The sequence below is a fragment of the Octopus bimaculoides genome, chromosome 2, assembly GCF_046866305.1.
Source record: "Octopus bimaculoides isolate indiv1 chromosome 2, ASM4686630v1, whole genome shotgun sequence".
NCBI classification, from domain to species: Eukaryota; Metazoa; Mollusca; class Cephalopoda; order Octopoda; family Octopodidae; genus Octopus; species Octopus bimaculoides.
In genome coordinates, this window is record NC_142929.1 from 134822914 (window position 1) to 134838473 (window position 15560).

Here is a 15560-nt window from a genome sequence, read left to right on the forward strand (position 1 = left end):
CATTTGAAATTTGGAATGTATTATTAGAAGCAATCACATCAAAAACAGATAGATGCATCTACACTATTTACATATTAATAAATAAAAAGTGAACAGATTCAAAATAAAAATTGAAAAACACTCATAAAAATAATACTGAAAAGCACATCAAAATACTGTACATTTTAACCATAACAATGGAATGCAAATTTTTGGATATATTCTCTTGTCACTTTTCCCATATATATATATATATATATATATATATATATATATATATATATATATATATATATAGCACTAACCCAAATTATATAACACCACGAACACACACTAATTATGGACTGTCTTCCTTTAGTGGAAACAAAGAATCTATCAGCCAAGCCAATGAACAACTAACACATGAACAAGAGAATAGATCCAATAAAAATAAATAATAGATTTCACACTACATTTTTACCTTGAACAACAAGTTTACAAAACAAATTGAGACAAAACTAAAGAAAAGAAAATTTTCAATGTTTATATATATAAAACAATACTAATTTAAGTAAATTTCTAAATATAATGAATAAACCAGTTTTCAGCTTGATCTGACAGTCTCATGTGGTTTTTGTTGAAATTAAAAAGAAAATCTTTTTTTATATAAAAAAAATGGTAATAGATAGACTAATCAGAGTTAATGTAATAAATATTAATATCACAGAAAACTGTTAACTGAAAGGATTGCAAAAAAATGGATAAATAATTATACAAAGTGACTTTCTACATAATTTTATAATGTTTTAAAGTAATTGCATCACTGTTAGTTCCAACAATGAGTATTCCAGATGTCTGATCAACTGAACTGCCAACTCACTAAATTAGCATGTAAGTGGCTGAGTGTTCTACAGACATGTATATACTTAATGTAACATTCAAACTGAATCAGTGTTACATAGCATATGACAAGGCTGGTGTTTCAAATTACAGGTACAGTCCATCCAATGGGCTTCAATGCAGTTTCCATTGATCCAATTTCACTCATAAGGCATAGGTCAACTTCAAGTAAAAGACCCTTACCCAGAATGCAGCACAGAGGGATTGAACCTGGGATATGATGATTGCAAAGCAAACTTCTGAACCACCCCAGCTGCAGTGACACCCACTAGTCTAAAGTAAAACGATAATGTCACTATATCGTAAAGTTACATCATCACTATTATAGGTATGAGTGAACCAGAGACTAAAAAAGGAGAAATAATGTTACTAATATAATTACCATCATTTCCCTCGACCTTAACTCTTTAACATTTGAACTGATCATATTTGGCCCAAATATTCTACTTGTCTTATGTTCAAACTGGCCAGATCCTGCCTCTTACACCTAAACTACAATTATCATTCTAAAAATAAACAAGCCCATCATTGAAATCTTGAAGCTATGAGATAATGATTGATTAATGCAAAACAATGTTAATAAATAAGCATTATATTTGTCAGAAAAATTTGAATATTAAAGGGTTAATGCTTAAAATTCAAAATTCTTAGAAATGAATTTCATTTGCTAATAACTATTACTAGCTATGAAATGAAAACTTATCTAAAACACTAAACCAACAACCAATCAAAGTTCTCTCGAAAGTATAAACTAATTATGTTAACAAATACAGTTGATTTTATTTGACTTAATGTATTCTAATACTTAAATGCAATTTTTCTTTCTTCAAAGAAAATGTTTCAAAGAATTACAAAAGAAGGAAAATAGGAAAAATGTCTGTATTAAATCTAAACATATCTATTAAAGAAAAGAATCAAATTATTTTAAATATTATTAGAATATTTTAAAATTTTCATACTCAGATAATTTGAAGATGTCTTAAATCTTTATATCTAATCATATCTATTAAGGAAAAGAATCATCAATTATTTTAAGTATTATCAGAATATTTTGAAATGTTTATATTCAGATATGTTCTGAATAACACTGGTTCAGGATTGCAAGTATCTAACTGAAGTGTAATTTTGGGGGAAACCTAAGAGAATATTATGCTATAATTAAACTATAGAGATCAAACTGATATGATGTATAATTCATTATATATTGTACATCACACTTAAAATACTGCAATCGTTACACCTGCCAGAAAATTTATAAATACGTAGAATACAACAATTTACTTTTGAGAGCAAATCAAATTTTAAGTGTTTAAGACCCATATAAACAGAAAGAAAAAGGTTTTACTAATAGAACTTAGCAACGAATTCCAGAGCAAACACAAGTATATTTTTCAGGACTCTTGCTGAATAAAGCTAAAATATTCTTTTTTATATTAAATATTATCCATAGTACACTGAGCTTAATGAACAACTCTATTATGTTGTTGTTAATATTTTAAGAGACCACTGGAAAAAAAAAACTTATGATATAAACAGTAACAGTTTTCATTTCAACTATTAGATCTTTGGTTACAAAATAATCATTTTCTTATTAACAGCAACATTAAACTACAGACTTGCTGCAACTCATAATACTGTTAATGAGAACAAAAAACAAAAAAAACAAATCAAAATAAGATTTTCTTTTCTTTTTTTTCCAGTCTGATATTGCTGTTATAATTGTTTGAGATTATCCTGTGCCTTTTAACAAACAGGAGCTAATTTTTACAATTCTGTTCTCTCACAATAATTTACTTGATTAAAAGTATGTCTGCAATCAAAATCGGCCAGGAAAGCCAAGAGCTGTTCGAAATCTGCTGGGATAGGGAACTCCTCGGGTAAGTGGAAGGGAACTGAGAAATGACATCATGTTCTTCGGGGTAGGTAACAGTGCCCGTGACAGAGGGCCAGCTCCTACAATTGAGCGCTGAGTGCTAGCCGCAGCAGCAGCCAACATTTGGGCGGAGGATGCCCAGTGCCGCTGATGGGATCGCTTCAGCTGCAGCAGAGGACCGAGCAGTTTGCCCTGAAAGTGTCAATAAAAACACAATGTCAGACTTATGAGACAGGAGAGAGGCCGAAGAAGAGCAAGGGAAATTACAGGCTGACAACCTGCAATAGTGGAAGTGGCAATACAAAATGTAGTGTGAATTGCGGCTACATTTTAATTAGTTTTGGCTTAACTAAAATTGTTTTCATTTTATAATCTAATTTTGAAAGTTGTATGTAGAATCATAAAGTTTGGTTATATGACATTTGGTGTAATTAATATGGATCACTATAAATGTGTAATTGTGTTCTGGCTTATTGATATCGGTTTACAAAAAAAAAAATTAAATAAAAGGATCTTTAAACATAGAAGAAAGCAAGCTTTTATTTTGATATGGGAAATCATAGACGATACAAAAGTCTAATCAAGATGCTATTGTGAATTATTGAAATTCTATTAATCAGCTGCTAAATGTTATCAAATATACTTAATAGATAAAAGGTAATAGAAAAATAATTTCTGTGCTTGGAGAAAGAGAGAGTGCACATGTGTATGTGTGTGTGCGTGCACGTGTATGCATGTATATGTGCGTGTTGATTTTAAATACTGAATGTACAACTAAAAGTTGGTAAAAAAAAAATGTAAAAGACAAACACCAAATTTCCACTGAAATGCATTTTGAATCATTACTTTCTACTTGCACAGAAATCAAGTAGTAAAAGTAGTCATCATATTTTATAAAGTTTTCAAAGAAATGTTTGTCAAAGGACATAATTATTTGAAGTGTAAATAGGAAAATGTTATCATCATAGAGTACAATATAGAGATGGACATTAGACAATGAATACAATCACATTATTAAATGAGGATGAAATGCCAACAATATACATTAATATATTCCAAACTCTAATTGGATAATTAATGTCTGATACACTTCAACCTCTTGTCCTGGCTGAACTCATCCCACTTCCATCAAACTTTATTCATACAAATGTATGTTTGTATACACACACACACACACACATTCACATATCTACAGGGTCTTGCAGATAAACTGAGACCAATTTTGAGCAGCTGACTTAGAAGGTTGACCATTTTATTTTTTGACAAAACCTTGCTTGAAAATCTAATCCTTCTCTTTATTTTTCAGATAAATAGCAAACTTATTTGACAACTGAAAGTCATGGAACAACAGAATTGTTCTGCCTGTTTTGCCACACACTAGGCACACTTCCAATAAAATTGTTAAGTTGATGAAACTTCCAAAAGCAACAGTTTATCATGTCTATAAACAATTTAAAGAAGAAGGAAAGATTGAAAGAAAAGAACACAAGACCCAAAGTGATTCCAAGCGCAATCCAAAGTTTTGCACTGGCCTCAAACATTTAATTGAAGTCAACCCACCCACATCCATGACAACTCTTGCAAAGAAATGCAATGTTCCCTTTCCAAAGTGTCCAGAGCTGTGAACAGGAGCTTTGGCAGGACTAGCTATGTTCAATGACACCATCAACCCCTAACAGCCAAGACCTAAGTAATCAAAGCCAAGTGATACCCAAAGCTTCTGTTAGTCATCAAGCATCAAGGTGCAGGAAAAACTCTCATGTTTGTGGAAAAGAAGAATTTCACTGTGGACGCTGAGAAATTCTCAAGTGATTGCATACAACCCTTCTGACATCCCTATTGTATTTGAGGCTAAGAATCCTGCCTCTATGAGTGATGGAAGTGTCATAGATCCACACTTCATTGAGTCTAGCTTGAAGATCAACACATCTTGAAGAACTCTGTTATCTTGGATGGAGCAGAAGTTTGAGCTTGACAATGTGGTACTAATCCAAGATTCTGCACTATGCCAGGGGCCAAAAGCATCACAGGCCTTCCTTGGTGAGAAGGTGCCATTTTTTGAGAGGGCTAACATCTGGTCCAGTAATAGTCCAGATCTCAACCTTCTCGATAACTTTTTATGGGGTGTACTTCAAGCATGTACCAATGCTTTACCACACTCGAAAACCTGCATTGTGCATGCGACATGCAAAATCAAAAAAGGCAGAGGTTGCAGCAGCTGCAAAAAATTTCGTTCTTGTGAGGAGGCAGTAATTGCCCTAAAGGACAGCCATATTGAGTGATGTTTTAGTTGTAATAAATGTTACTTTAAAATTATATTTGGCTACTAGCATTATTTTAGTATTTATAACCAGTTTTATACATTGTAAAAACTGTCTCAATTTATACATCTATTCCTAGCTTCAGTCTTGATCATTCTTTCTCTCTCTCTCTGTGGCCGAGTAACCATGTATCTCCTCTACAGCAAGACACCTGTTTCTGTCTCGCTGTCACACTAACCTTTCATCATTTGGCACAAGATCATCTCCTCTCAAAGGATCTTTGTCTTGCAAGTTACCTGGTGACTCAGTCAGTGTTGGTGCCACGTAAACAACATCCAGTTCACACTGTAAAGTGGTTAGCATTTGGAAGGGAATCCAGCTGTAAAAACACCATGCCAACACTGACCTCGCCTATGCTCATGCCGACTCCACTCTGCAAGGTAGTCGGTGTTTGGAAGGACATCCAGCAGTAAAAACCACGCCAAATCAGACAGTGAAGCATGGTGCAGTCTTCTGCCTAGTCAGCTCCTGTCAAACCATCCTAACCACACCAGCATGGAAAGTGGGCATTAAATGATGGTGATGATACACACACACACACACACACAGTGTCAATCATTTTATGCCCACTTAGCATTTTGATACGAGTTGAAAAAGTTGTTACTGTTCTCTTAGGCAAGCCAGAGGATGATATCTCACTCAAAAGTTTCATTTAGATTTGATTTCTACAGCTGGATGCCCCTCCAAGGACCAACAGTAAAGTACAATTTTACTAAATGTACTGGATACATTATTATGATACTAACACTTGAGTCAAATCTCTCTGACAATGCAGAACAACCCTCTTGATCCTAAACTTTACAAAATTACAAGGTGTATTTTATCATGGAAATAGTACTAAGGAGAATTGCCATAAGCTCAACTAGATTAGAGAAGTGCATCTGTTCCCTATGATACTGCTTGCCAACCACTACAGAGAATATAATGGACCCATTTAATCATAGCACTAGCATTAGCGAAACTGCCTTTTAATCTCTGATTTTTTTCATCCACTGAAGATGAGGTATCAGAGAAGATACTCATTTCAATCATTGGACTATGGCCATGCAGGGCAACTGCCTTTAAGGGTTTTAGTCAAAAAGATTGACCCCAATATTTATTTTTTGGTCTCTTTGGCTAAGTTAAAAAGTTACATGAACTTAAACAAACCAACATCAGTTGTCAAATAAGGGTGAGGACAAACATACAATCATATCTGTACGACGAGCTTCCACAGTTGTTTCTGTTAACTAAATTCACTCAAAAGGCAACTCATGGCTATAGTAAAAGACACTTGCTCAAAGTGTTGTACAGTGGGACTGAACCCAAAATCATGTGGTTGCAAAGCAAGCTTCTTACCACACAGCTATAGCTGAACCTGTAGATAGGCAACTTTTCTGAAATACTTATAAGAAAATCCAAGTGAACCAAGTAATTTCAGAAATTACTTCAAAAATTATCATCAACCAATTTAACCCTCACTGATTACATTTTTGCATGCTAATGTGCAGATACTTAATATCTGCCCAGCAAAAATAAAATGTGTATACTATGTCATATGGAAAGTACCCCATGATCAAAATCAAGTTGACTCAGTCCCTGTATCTCAAGTGCACTTGCATGGAACCAAATAAGGATTAAACATCATTTTGTCTGTATACTAAGTTTGATTTGAAATGAAGAGTTTGATTCCAAACCATAGTAAAATAACTAAGTACATGCTTTTGAGATTATATTATGACTGTTTTCTTGTCCTTTTTTTTTTTTGAGGGGGTGTGAGGAAGAAATCTTTCATAAAAATTCATTTCAAAAATGCTTTTTACTACTATAAAAGTTAAAAATAAAAAAAAGATAATTCAGTACAGGTTTAGTTACCTAGTGCATTCATAAGAGTATAAATATAACTTGGAATATAAGATAATCTGTGTAGTATTCCTGTAGGAAGAAAAACAAATCTATCCATGGATAGTTTACATTACATATCTAACAGCACTATACCAATGACCAACATTTCTCTATCTAGTCAATCTTTAAAATTAATCAAATCTAATACATCTTTTTTTGCTTTATGGCTTAGGCAGGGAAGTGACAGTACCTATGTCACTTTTCAGAGCTTCTGATAATCAGTGGAAGGGATTTATCTTTAGCCAGAGATCTGGCCCAAATGCATGTAACAAGACTGCTAAAGACAATTAGTACTGTTAATAAGGCATTGGATTAAGTCTACCACTCAAGGTCAAGTACAGCCTCTCTGGTGGGTTTCTCTAGTTTCCACCACAAAGCTGTGGCTGAGCTGCTGCTGTGATACAAAACATTTACTCAAGTTGCAGCACAGTGGAGCTTAACTCAAAACGATGTAGTTACAAAGCAAAATCCTTAACCACATTGCCATGCCTGCACGCAGAATCACTCAAACTGCTAGAAATAGCTTTATTCTTGTTTTAACTTTTAACCTAAGCTAACAGAAGTAAATTTCAACTTGTTTGTATGTCTGTGTTGTGCATACACACACAATGACATAAACAACTGTCTGATAATCAGTTACATGAAACTGAGTAACAGTTTGTAAAGTCGCTTCAGCTTCAATAAATAACTATTATATTTTACCTTTGGTGTTGGAGTGTTATTTTCTGCACCTTGTTTTACAAACATACACAAGCGTATGTATGTATAAAACATCTCAATACATAATCAGTAAACATTACAGAAGTATTTAAATGAAAAACAATTCTACTCTCATATTCCCAAAATAACAATCTACCTGACTTTAAGATACAAAAGTGCAGCAACCCTTAGCTTTTCTTATGACAGAAAAAGTTTCTGCAGAATTTTAAAACAGAAATGATATCAATTTCAGCTCATTGCAGGCACCAATTTGTGGCAAAACAAAGAGAGAAAAGTTGTAGAGACACACCGTTTTGCATTATAGATCAAATGTGATAGGTTTCTCTTTCTCACATACGAGAGGGTGCTGGAAAGTTCCTGGCATTGGGTAAAAGAAGATATAGGAGGATCAGTCAATTATGATTTTATTCAACATATTCCCCTCTCAGATTCACACACTCATTGCAGCAGTCCTTCAATTTCTATAAGTCTTGTAAGAAAAACTCGGAAGAATAGGCCTCCAACCAGTCCTCTGCAGTAGCAATCACTTCTGAATCAGAGTGCAATTTCATTCCCTTGAGATGTTTCTTCAGTAGTGGAAAGAGGTGATAGTTAGAGGGGGCCAAGTCAGGATAGTAAGGCGGGTGGTCTACCAATTCAAAGCCAAAGTCACGTATTTTCCATAGAGTTTCATGTGCTGTGTGTGCTGGTGCATTATCCTGCAAAAACAGGACACCACGGTTTAGCTTTCCAGAGTGTTTCTGCTGCAAAGTTTCATGTAGTTCATCCAACAGAGACATGTAGTATTCTGCGTTGATGGTGTGACCCTTTGGCAGGTATCTTATAAGGAGGACCCCATCTTTGTCCCAGAACACTGAGGCCAAAATCTTTCCAGCTGACTTCTGGGTTCAAAATTTCTTGGGACATTGTGAACCGCTGTGGTGCCAATTCATTGATTGCTGCTTGGTTTGGGGATCATAATGATGAAGCCAAGTTTCATCCATGGTGACTAAACGAGTCATAAAATCAGCCTCTCCTGCTGGAAACTGGTCCAAAATCTGATGCGCTTCTGATCTACATTCAGGTATTTTGGCACCCATTTTGTGAAAAGCTTTCTCAAGTCCAGAATGTTGTGGGTGATGTGGCCAACTCTTTCACGAGAAATCCCCAGAGTCTCAGCTATGACTCTAGCTGAAACCCGGCAGTCCTCGAGAATCATGACACGCACAGCATCGGCTTTGTCCTCTGGCTGTCCTAACTGGGGTTCATCTGTGACCTCAAAATGACCAGCCTGAAACCTTGACACCCAGATTTTCACAGAGGAGTATGATTGGCATTTATCCTTCAAGACTTCCTTCATCTCGCCATGGATTTCCCCCACTCCTTTGCCTTGCAAAAAGAGGAACTTCACGACTGCCTGTACTTCAATTTTACCAAAATCTACTGTAGGAGCTGCTGTCCTGTATTAAATCTGCAAAAAAGAGCAAAATATATTGTATACCACCATGATTTTTTGCATATTTTCTCCTAAATAGTTGTCCTATCTCCCCTGTAAAGGTAACAGCTCTACTCTTTCGTGATTCCCTTAAAGTCAGGAACTTTCAGCACTCCCTCATACAACTTTTTTTTTCAAGAAAACAACAACAAAACCTTGAACTATATTTTATTGTGTTATTATTAACACTTTCCTTTAAAAGAAATCAACTGCATTACCAAAACAATGCTGTTTTGAAATCTTGTTTGAAGAACTAGAAGTATACATTAATTTCTGTAAGAGAGGCAGGTTTCTCTTCTTTATTTCTAAAACAAGGTGTACAGTGAAATATAAATAATGCAATCCTAGCAATATTTCCATTAATATTGAAAATGATAGCACCACCATATTGAGGCTAAACATGGCAAAAGTTGGTAGAATAATAACAACAAATGTCTTGCAATCACAAGGTCCGTTTGGATCATTTATATATCTATCAGTACATATATGTGTATGTCTTTGTGCATATTTATGTTGATGTGTTTTAGAGAATGTATGTATGTTGCCATCTGTCAAGACAGGCAACAATATTTCTAGCTAACAAACATGCCTTTTTCTTCATATTTTCTTTTTTGTTTGTTTTTTACATTCTTTCTTTCTTAGTAAACACAATTGTGTTGCCTTCGCAACAGAACTACATTATCAGATTCACAATGTAACTTCTACACAGTCTGACTAATAGACATATTCAGTACTTTGTTGTGTGTTGTTTTAACAAAATCAGAAAATACAGGATGAATGCACCCAGACAAAGTAGAAGGCATATTAAAACCTAGCTCAGCTGGCATAACAGGGCAACTGCTTCTCTAGACAAATAGAAGCTTCCATATATACATGTAAGAATATAAATTCTTCATATATATATATATATATATATATATATATATATATAGGTTATGAGAGGTAATGGTGTCAATAAGACCCAAAGGTGTCAGGTAATGCTGAGTAAGTGCTATGGATAGACCATAGTTAAGCTCTAGGTTTGGTGATTATGTGAATAAGGAGTCCAACATAAGGCATATATCAGCATATGTATATATAACAAATTTTTTTTCAGAATGAGATAAAAAAACCAAGGCTGTGAAGATTTTAGAACATTTATAAATAGAAGGTCTTACAGCTAAATGTTCTAAAATCTTCACTGAAAAAAACTTTTATATATATATATATATATATATATATATAAATATATATATATATATATATATATATAGATAGATAGATAGATAGATAGATAGATAGATAGATATAAACTGAGAGAGAGAGAGAGAGACCAAGAAAGAAAGATACCCTTTGGCCACAAATAACTATGGGATTGCACCTTGAAAGTTCCCTTCCAAGGCACAAGTCCAGGCAAAGTTGTTTATGGAAGACCAACAGTTGCCATGCATACCAAGCTCCCCTCTCCGTGCCACTGATGTTGTCCAAAGGAAAGGCAAAGGCCAATACAGCTTGGCACCAGTGACATTGCAACTCATTTCTACAGTTGAGTGAATTGGAGGAACATGAAATAAAGTGTCCTGCTAAAGAACATAACACACAGCCTGGTCCAGGAATTGAACTCACAACCTCATGATTGTAAGCCCGAAGAGCTAACCACTGAGCCATGCACTTTCACAAACACACACATACATGCACTCGCACACACGCACACATACATACACACAAAGGGAGAGAGAATGTTGAAATGTACTTTCTTTTTCCATTATTTTTTTAAAGATGTTTGCTTTTAGAGAGATTATGTGTATACACGAGTGACTGGTAGGATGTGTGTGTTGAGTTGGTAAAAAATATCAATTTAAGACAACATACTCCAACCAGTGTATCACTTCATCTGTTGTTGGAGTATCACAGTTGGAATGCTCATATGCATTTCATATATTTAATTATCATGTATGAATCCCAGTCAAGGTTTTCAAGTGTGTCAAAATTAAAGTCATGACTAATGAGTTCATTAATAAGAAACTGAATCCTGCATGTATATATGTAAGCAGGCAAGTAGGATATATCTATGTCCATGTGTACATCATGCATATAATTATTGTAATACATCCAGCAGGGATTTCTTGCATTTCAGAAATTAATGAGTCACAACTAATGATTTTATTAACAAGGAAAAGAACTGAATACAAAAAATAATAATAATAATAATAATAATAATAACAATAATATCAGGCTAATTTCCAAAGATATTTCATAACCTATCTTCCCAATTTCATGGCCATAAACTTCAAAAAAGAAAAAAAGAAAAAAAATCAAATGAAAGAAGAGTTAAGAAACTTGTAAAACATCATCAAAATTAAGCAAGTGTTAATTATGTTAATTAGACTAATGTAAAGGGGTAAATTTTATATATATATATATATATATATATATATATATATACTAAATGCAACAAACATGGAATGCTAAATTCAAATGTATATCATGAAACAAAAATAAGATTAATAAAAAAATGTTACTACACATCAAACTGTAGTACAATTTCATATATGCATATATATATATGCCGTTTTCGTGCGGGTGACACGTAAAAGCACCCACTACACTCTCTGAGTGGTTGGCGTTAGGAAGGGCATCCAGCTGTAGAAACTCTGCCAAATTAGATTGGAGCCTGGTGTTGCCATCCGGTTTCACCAGTCCTCAGTCAAATCGTCCAACCCATGCTAGCATGGAAAGCGGACATGAAACGATGATGATGATGATGATGATGATATATCATCATCATCATCATCATCATCGTTTAACGTCCGCCTTATATTCTTTTATATGTTTCAGCCCTTAGGTTGTGGCCATGCTTGAGCACTGCCAGTGTAATCACCTTTTCAATAGCCAATCTTATGTGATTGGCTTTTGGTGAAGGATAGCATTTGATACAGCTGCCCTCTTTCGAGTTTCCTGCCATGATATAAGTTCATCTGGGCCTTGGATAACAGGAGTTGTTTCTTGAAAACATCTACTCCTACTTCATGAAGATCCCTCAGGTGTTTTGCCAAGGCATTAAATAGCTATGAGCCCTTGAAAATCAAGCTATTACAATACATAGTCCTCACTCTAGATGGGATAGCTGGGAGCCTTGGAACAGTGCAGTGACATCTGTTTGGGGGATGGTATAGCTCTTGACACCAAAGTTTGATACCAGCCCCTCTAGGATCTTCCATACATAAATTACTGCATACCTCTCCCATCTTCACTTCAGGGAGTAAAGTCATAGCTCTCTCAGTAGCTCAGCTGTTCCATTGATGTCATCTTCCTGATATAGCGCTGTTGAACTGCCTCAAGTTCCACTATCAATTTGACACTGTAGGGTGATCACGGTTGAGAGCAGTAGTCCACTCCATAGAACCAGCATAGTTTCTTGGTCACTTGTTCTGAAGGTTCTCAGAATCAATCCAGCCAGTCACCAGCACATTGACACCATCTTGGTGATATGTACCTGAAACAAGGCGTCATTGCTCATATCAATCCCCAGATCACACACTGTGACACTGGAATTGCTGCTCCTTTTGGTCCAAAATATCATTGTTGTGATTGGAGTGCCAATTAGCTGGTAGCAGAAGGATTTAAATTTACCTGCATTAAATTACACGTTTTCTTCGGCCCATTTATATATCTTTCTGTAGATTAGCATCAGAAGGTTCATTGACTGTTTGTACTACTTTTGTGTCATCAGCATAGCTAATAAGTGTGGCTGCCTGTGTAACTGATGGCATATCTGAATATATATACATGCAAATGCATATATATATATATATATGCATGCATATATCTATATACCTATATATGCACACACACACATATATGCATGAATATATTTATATGCCTATGTGTATGTATATATATATGCTGCTACAGAAGTCTGGTTGTAGGTCCTTTCTTCTGAGTTCTTTTACAGAAAAACTGAAAGACTGCTGCTATAAATATATGAATCTGAGAGAGAAATATGCTGAATAAAATCATAATTAACTGATCTTCCTGTATTTTCTTTTACCCAAAGCCAGGAACTTTTCAGCACCTCCTTGTAAATATGTGAACATGCATAATTGTTTGTTTTGTTGTTTTAGTTTTTTTTTTTCTTTTAAGATATAAATGAACTTTGCTAAGCAATGTGAAGTAAACTCAACCATTGCCAAAAATAAGCATCAATGAATTATAATTAATAACAGTAAATAATAATGTAATTCATAAAGCAGATTAAATTTGTATAAATAAAATATATAAACAGAAATATAAATACATACACAATTAGGAAAATCTCCATATTACACATGATTAGTGCACGCATTTTTCGGGTATGTACTTGCAAAATAATTCTATTATGAAAGGCTAATGATCTAAAAGACGTTTTAGCCATCATGAACTCGTTCAGCTTAGTTAATATCATAAAATATATTTAAATTGAAGTTATAACTGTTGTCATTTTCATTGATGCATAAATATCTTATCTAGGATCAGCTATAACATGAGTTACCCAAAATATAGTCCCTCATATTTTCAATTAAAAAATTTGTAAAATTATATGCAATTATTTTTTAAGACTTAATACTTAAAGCAATAATGAAAAAAAAAAATTTAATTGCATTAATATTTATTTGAAACCAAAAACTGTTTGTAAGTTTCTTACTGCTTTAACGTGACAGCAATAGTTTTAGATTTTTTACTTGCCACATGTGAAAAGTATTAAATTTATAAAGTAATTTATGGAAAAAATTCAAGCCAAAAAAAAAACAAAAAAAAAACACAAAATCCTAAATAGACACTCAAGTATGAAAGTCAGGTTTCACATAAAAAAAATAACAGGTAAATGTGGATGAAAATTCAGGTGAGTAAATACCTTAAGATAAATCATAAGCCCAATTTTTTATCAAAGAAATAGAAACTTTTAAAAAATTCCAAATTTTTTTAAGATATTAAATTAGAAAAGCTGAAATACCCAGAAATGTAGATATCTTTCTTTTTTTTTAATTACATTTTCCAGCAAATATCCAAATTTATTCCATATAGCTAATAAACAGTTAACTCTCAGATGTCAAATAAGCACAAGAAACAAAATTTATCTTACCTGTTGATAAGGGTTATAAGCTTGTGGCTGAGGTGGTTGTTGCTGTTGTGGTGGTTGTTGTTGTGGCTGCTGCTGCTGCTGCTGTTGTTGCTGCTGCTGTGGGTTTGCTGGATAATTAAAATTTTGAATTGGTTGATTGGTTTGATTAGTAGAACCAAAAGGACTAAGAGCTGAAGATGGTTGCTGTTGGGGAAATTGCTGTCCTGGCATCGTTGGTCCAGAAAACTGCTGCTGTGGTGGTATTTGTTGCTGCTGTTGTTGTTGTTGCTGCTGTGGTTGTGAAGGTTGCTGCTGTTGGGTTGACTGCTGTGCTTGATAACCTAATAATAGAAGTATGAATCACAAGGATAGTATTAGAAATATTTTGTCAACACTTGAACTTAAGAAAACCAACAAATGACAAAAAAATTAACCTTTTTGTTACCATATTTCTTAAATTATACTGTTTTTGTCTCAATTAATTTTCAAAATAATGAAAAACTTGGTAAAATAACCATCATTTGCAATATTAACAAAAATTTTTGACAGAAGATTTTAATTCAGATGACTTTAAACAGAATAGTTTTATCTTAGAACTAGGGTGATCTTAGGTGTATTGATATCAAAAGGGTTAATGAAGATTTTCATTATATAACCATTTGTGCCAAAACTTATTTGAAACAACAATAGCGAAAAACATTGTTAAATCTAAAAGACAGATAATATATTACCAAGAGGCAGCCACAGAAGAATTTCAACCAGTAGTATCAAGCAAATAGATTTAAGGATAACAAAATTTAAAAGGAAGAAGAAAAGAAATGAATGAAAGACATCCAATAGTAAGATAGATGGTTCTGCAAAACTGAATATTTACATTTGAACTAATGATACAAATATAGCAACTGAACAGCTTTGGTCATCTCTAAGCAGATTTTATAGAAGGAAAGATAGCCAATCAAACACTTCAAAGGTCAAAGCAGTCTTGAGGTCATCCTAGCCAGAAATTTTGCATCTACTTAACAGTCAAATGTGTTTATGTATAAAAAAAGTTTGGTAGCTGCCACCAAAGAAAATGGAAAGTTGTATGACTAATTCAGGGGTGTCAAATTTGTTTGGTTTTGCAAGCAGGACTGAAGTATAAACTATATCTTTCAGAGTTTTATTCCTAAAACCGTATTCATAATACAGGTCAAAGTAAATGGACAAAGGAATCATTATAGACCATAACAATAGTAACAATAAAGAACAGAAAGAATATGACACATTAGCAAAAGCTCTTAGAGTGGGAATGGGGATATAAATAGTACAAATAAATGCAGAGTTCTTCAAAAGACCAGTGTGGTAGAAAGC

The 15560-nt window shown here is 33.9% G+C and overlaps 1 protein-coding gene across 5 annotated transcripts in view; it reads right to left on the reverse strand.

Annotated features, from left to right (window-relative positions):
* Window positions 1-15560, reverse strand: part of LOC106880128 (uncharacterized) — a 64356-nt gene that overhangs the window by 13068 nt on the left and 35728 nt on the right. For 2 of the 5 annotated variants that reach the window (XM_014929947.3, XM_014929948.3), the window contains exons 7-8: window positions 14232-14551; window positions 2542-2923 (exon numbers count right to left, since the gene is read on the reverse strand). In XM_014929947.3, the coding sequence (XP_014785433.1) occupies window positions 2675-2923; window positions 14232-14551 (569 nt within the window). In that variant the 3' untranslated portion in view covers window positions 2542-2674. Of the gene's footprint in view, window positions 1-2541; window positions 2924-10862; window positions 11398-14231; window positions 14552-15560 lie in introns of those variants that run through there. The other 3 variants (XM_014929949.3, XM_089347737.1, XM_089347738.1) reach the window with 2 other exon arrangements.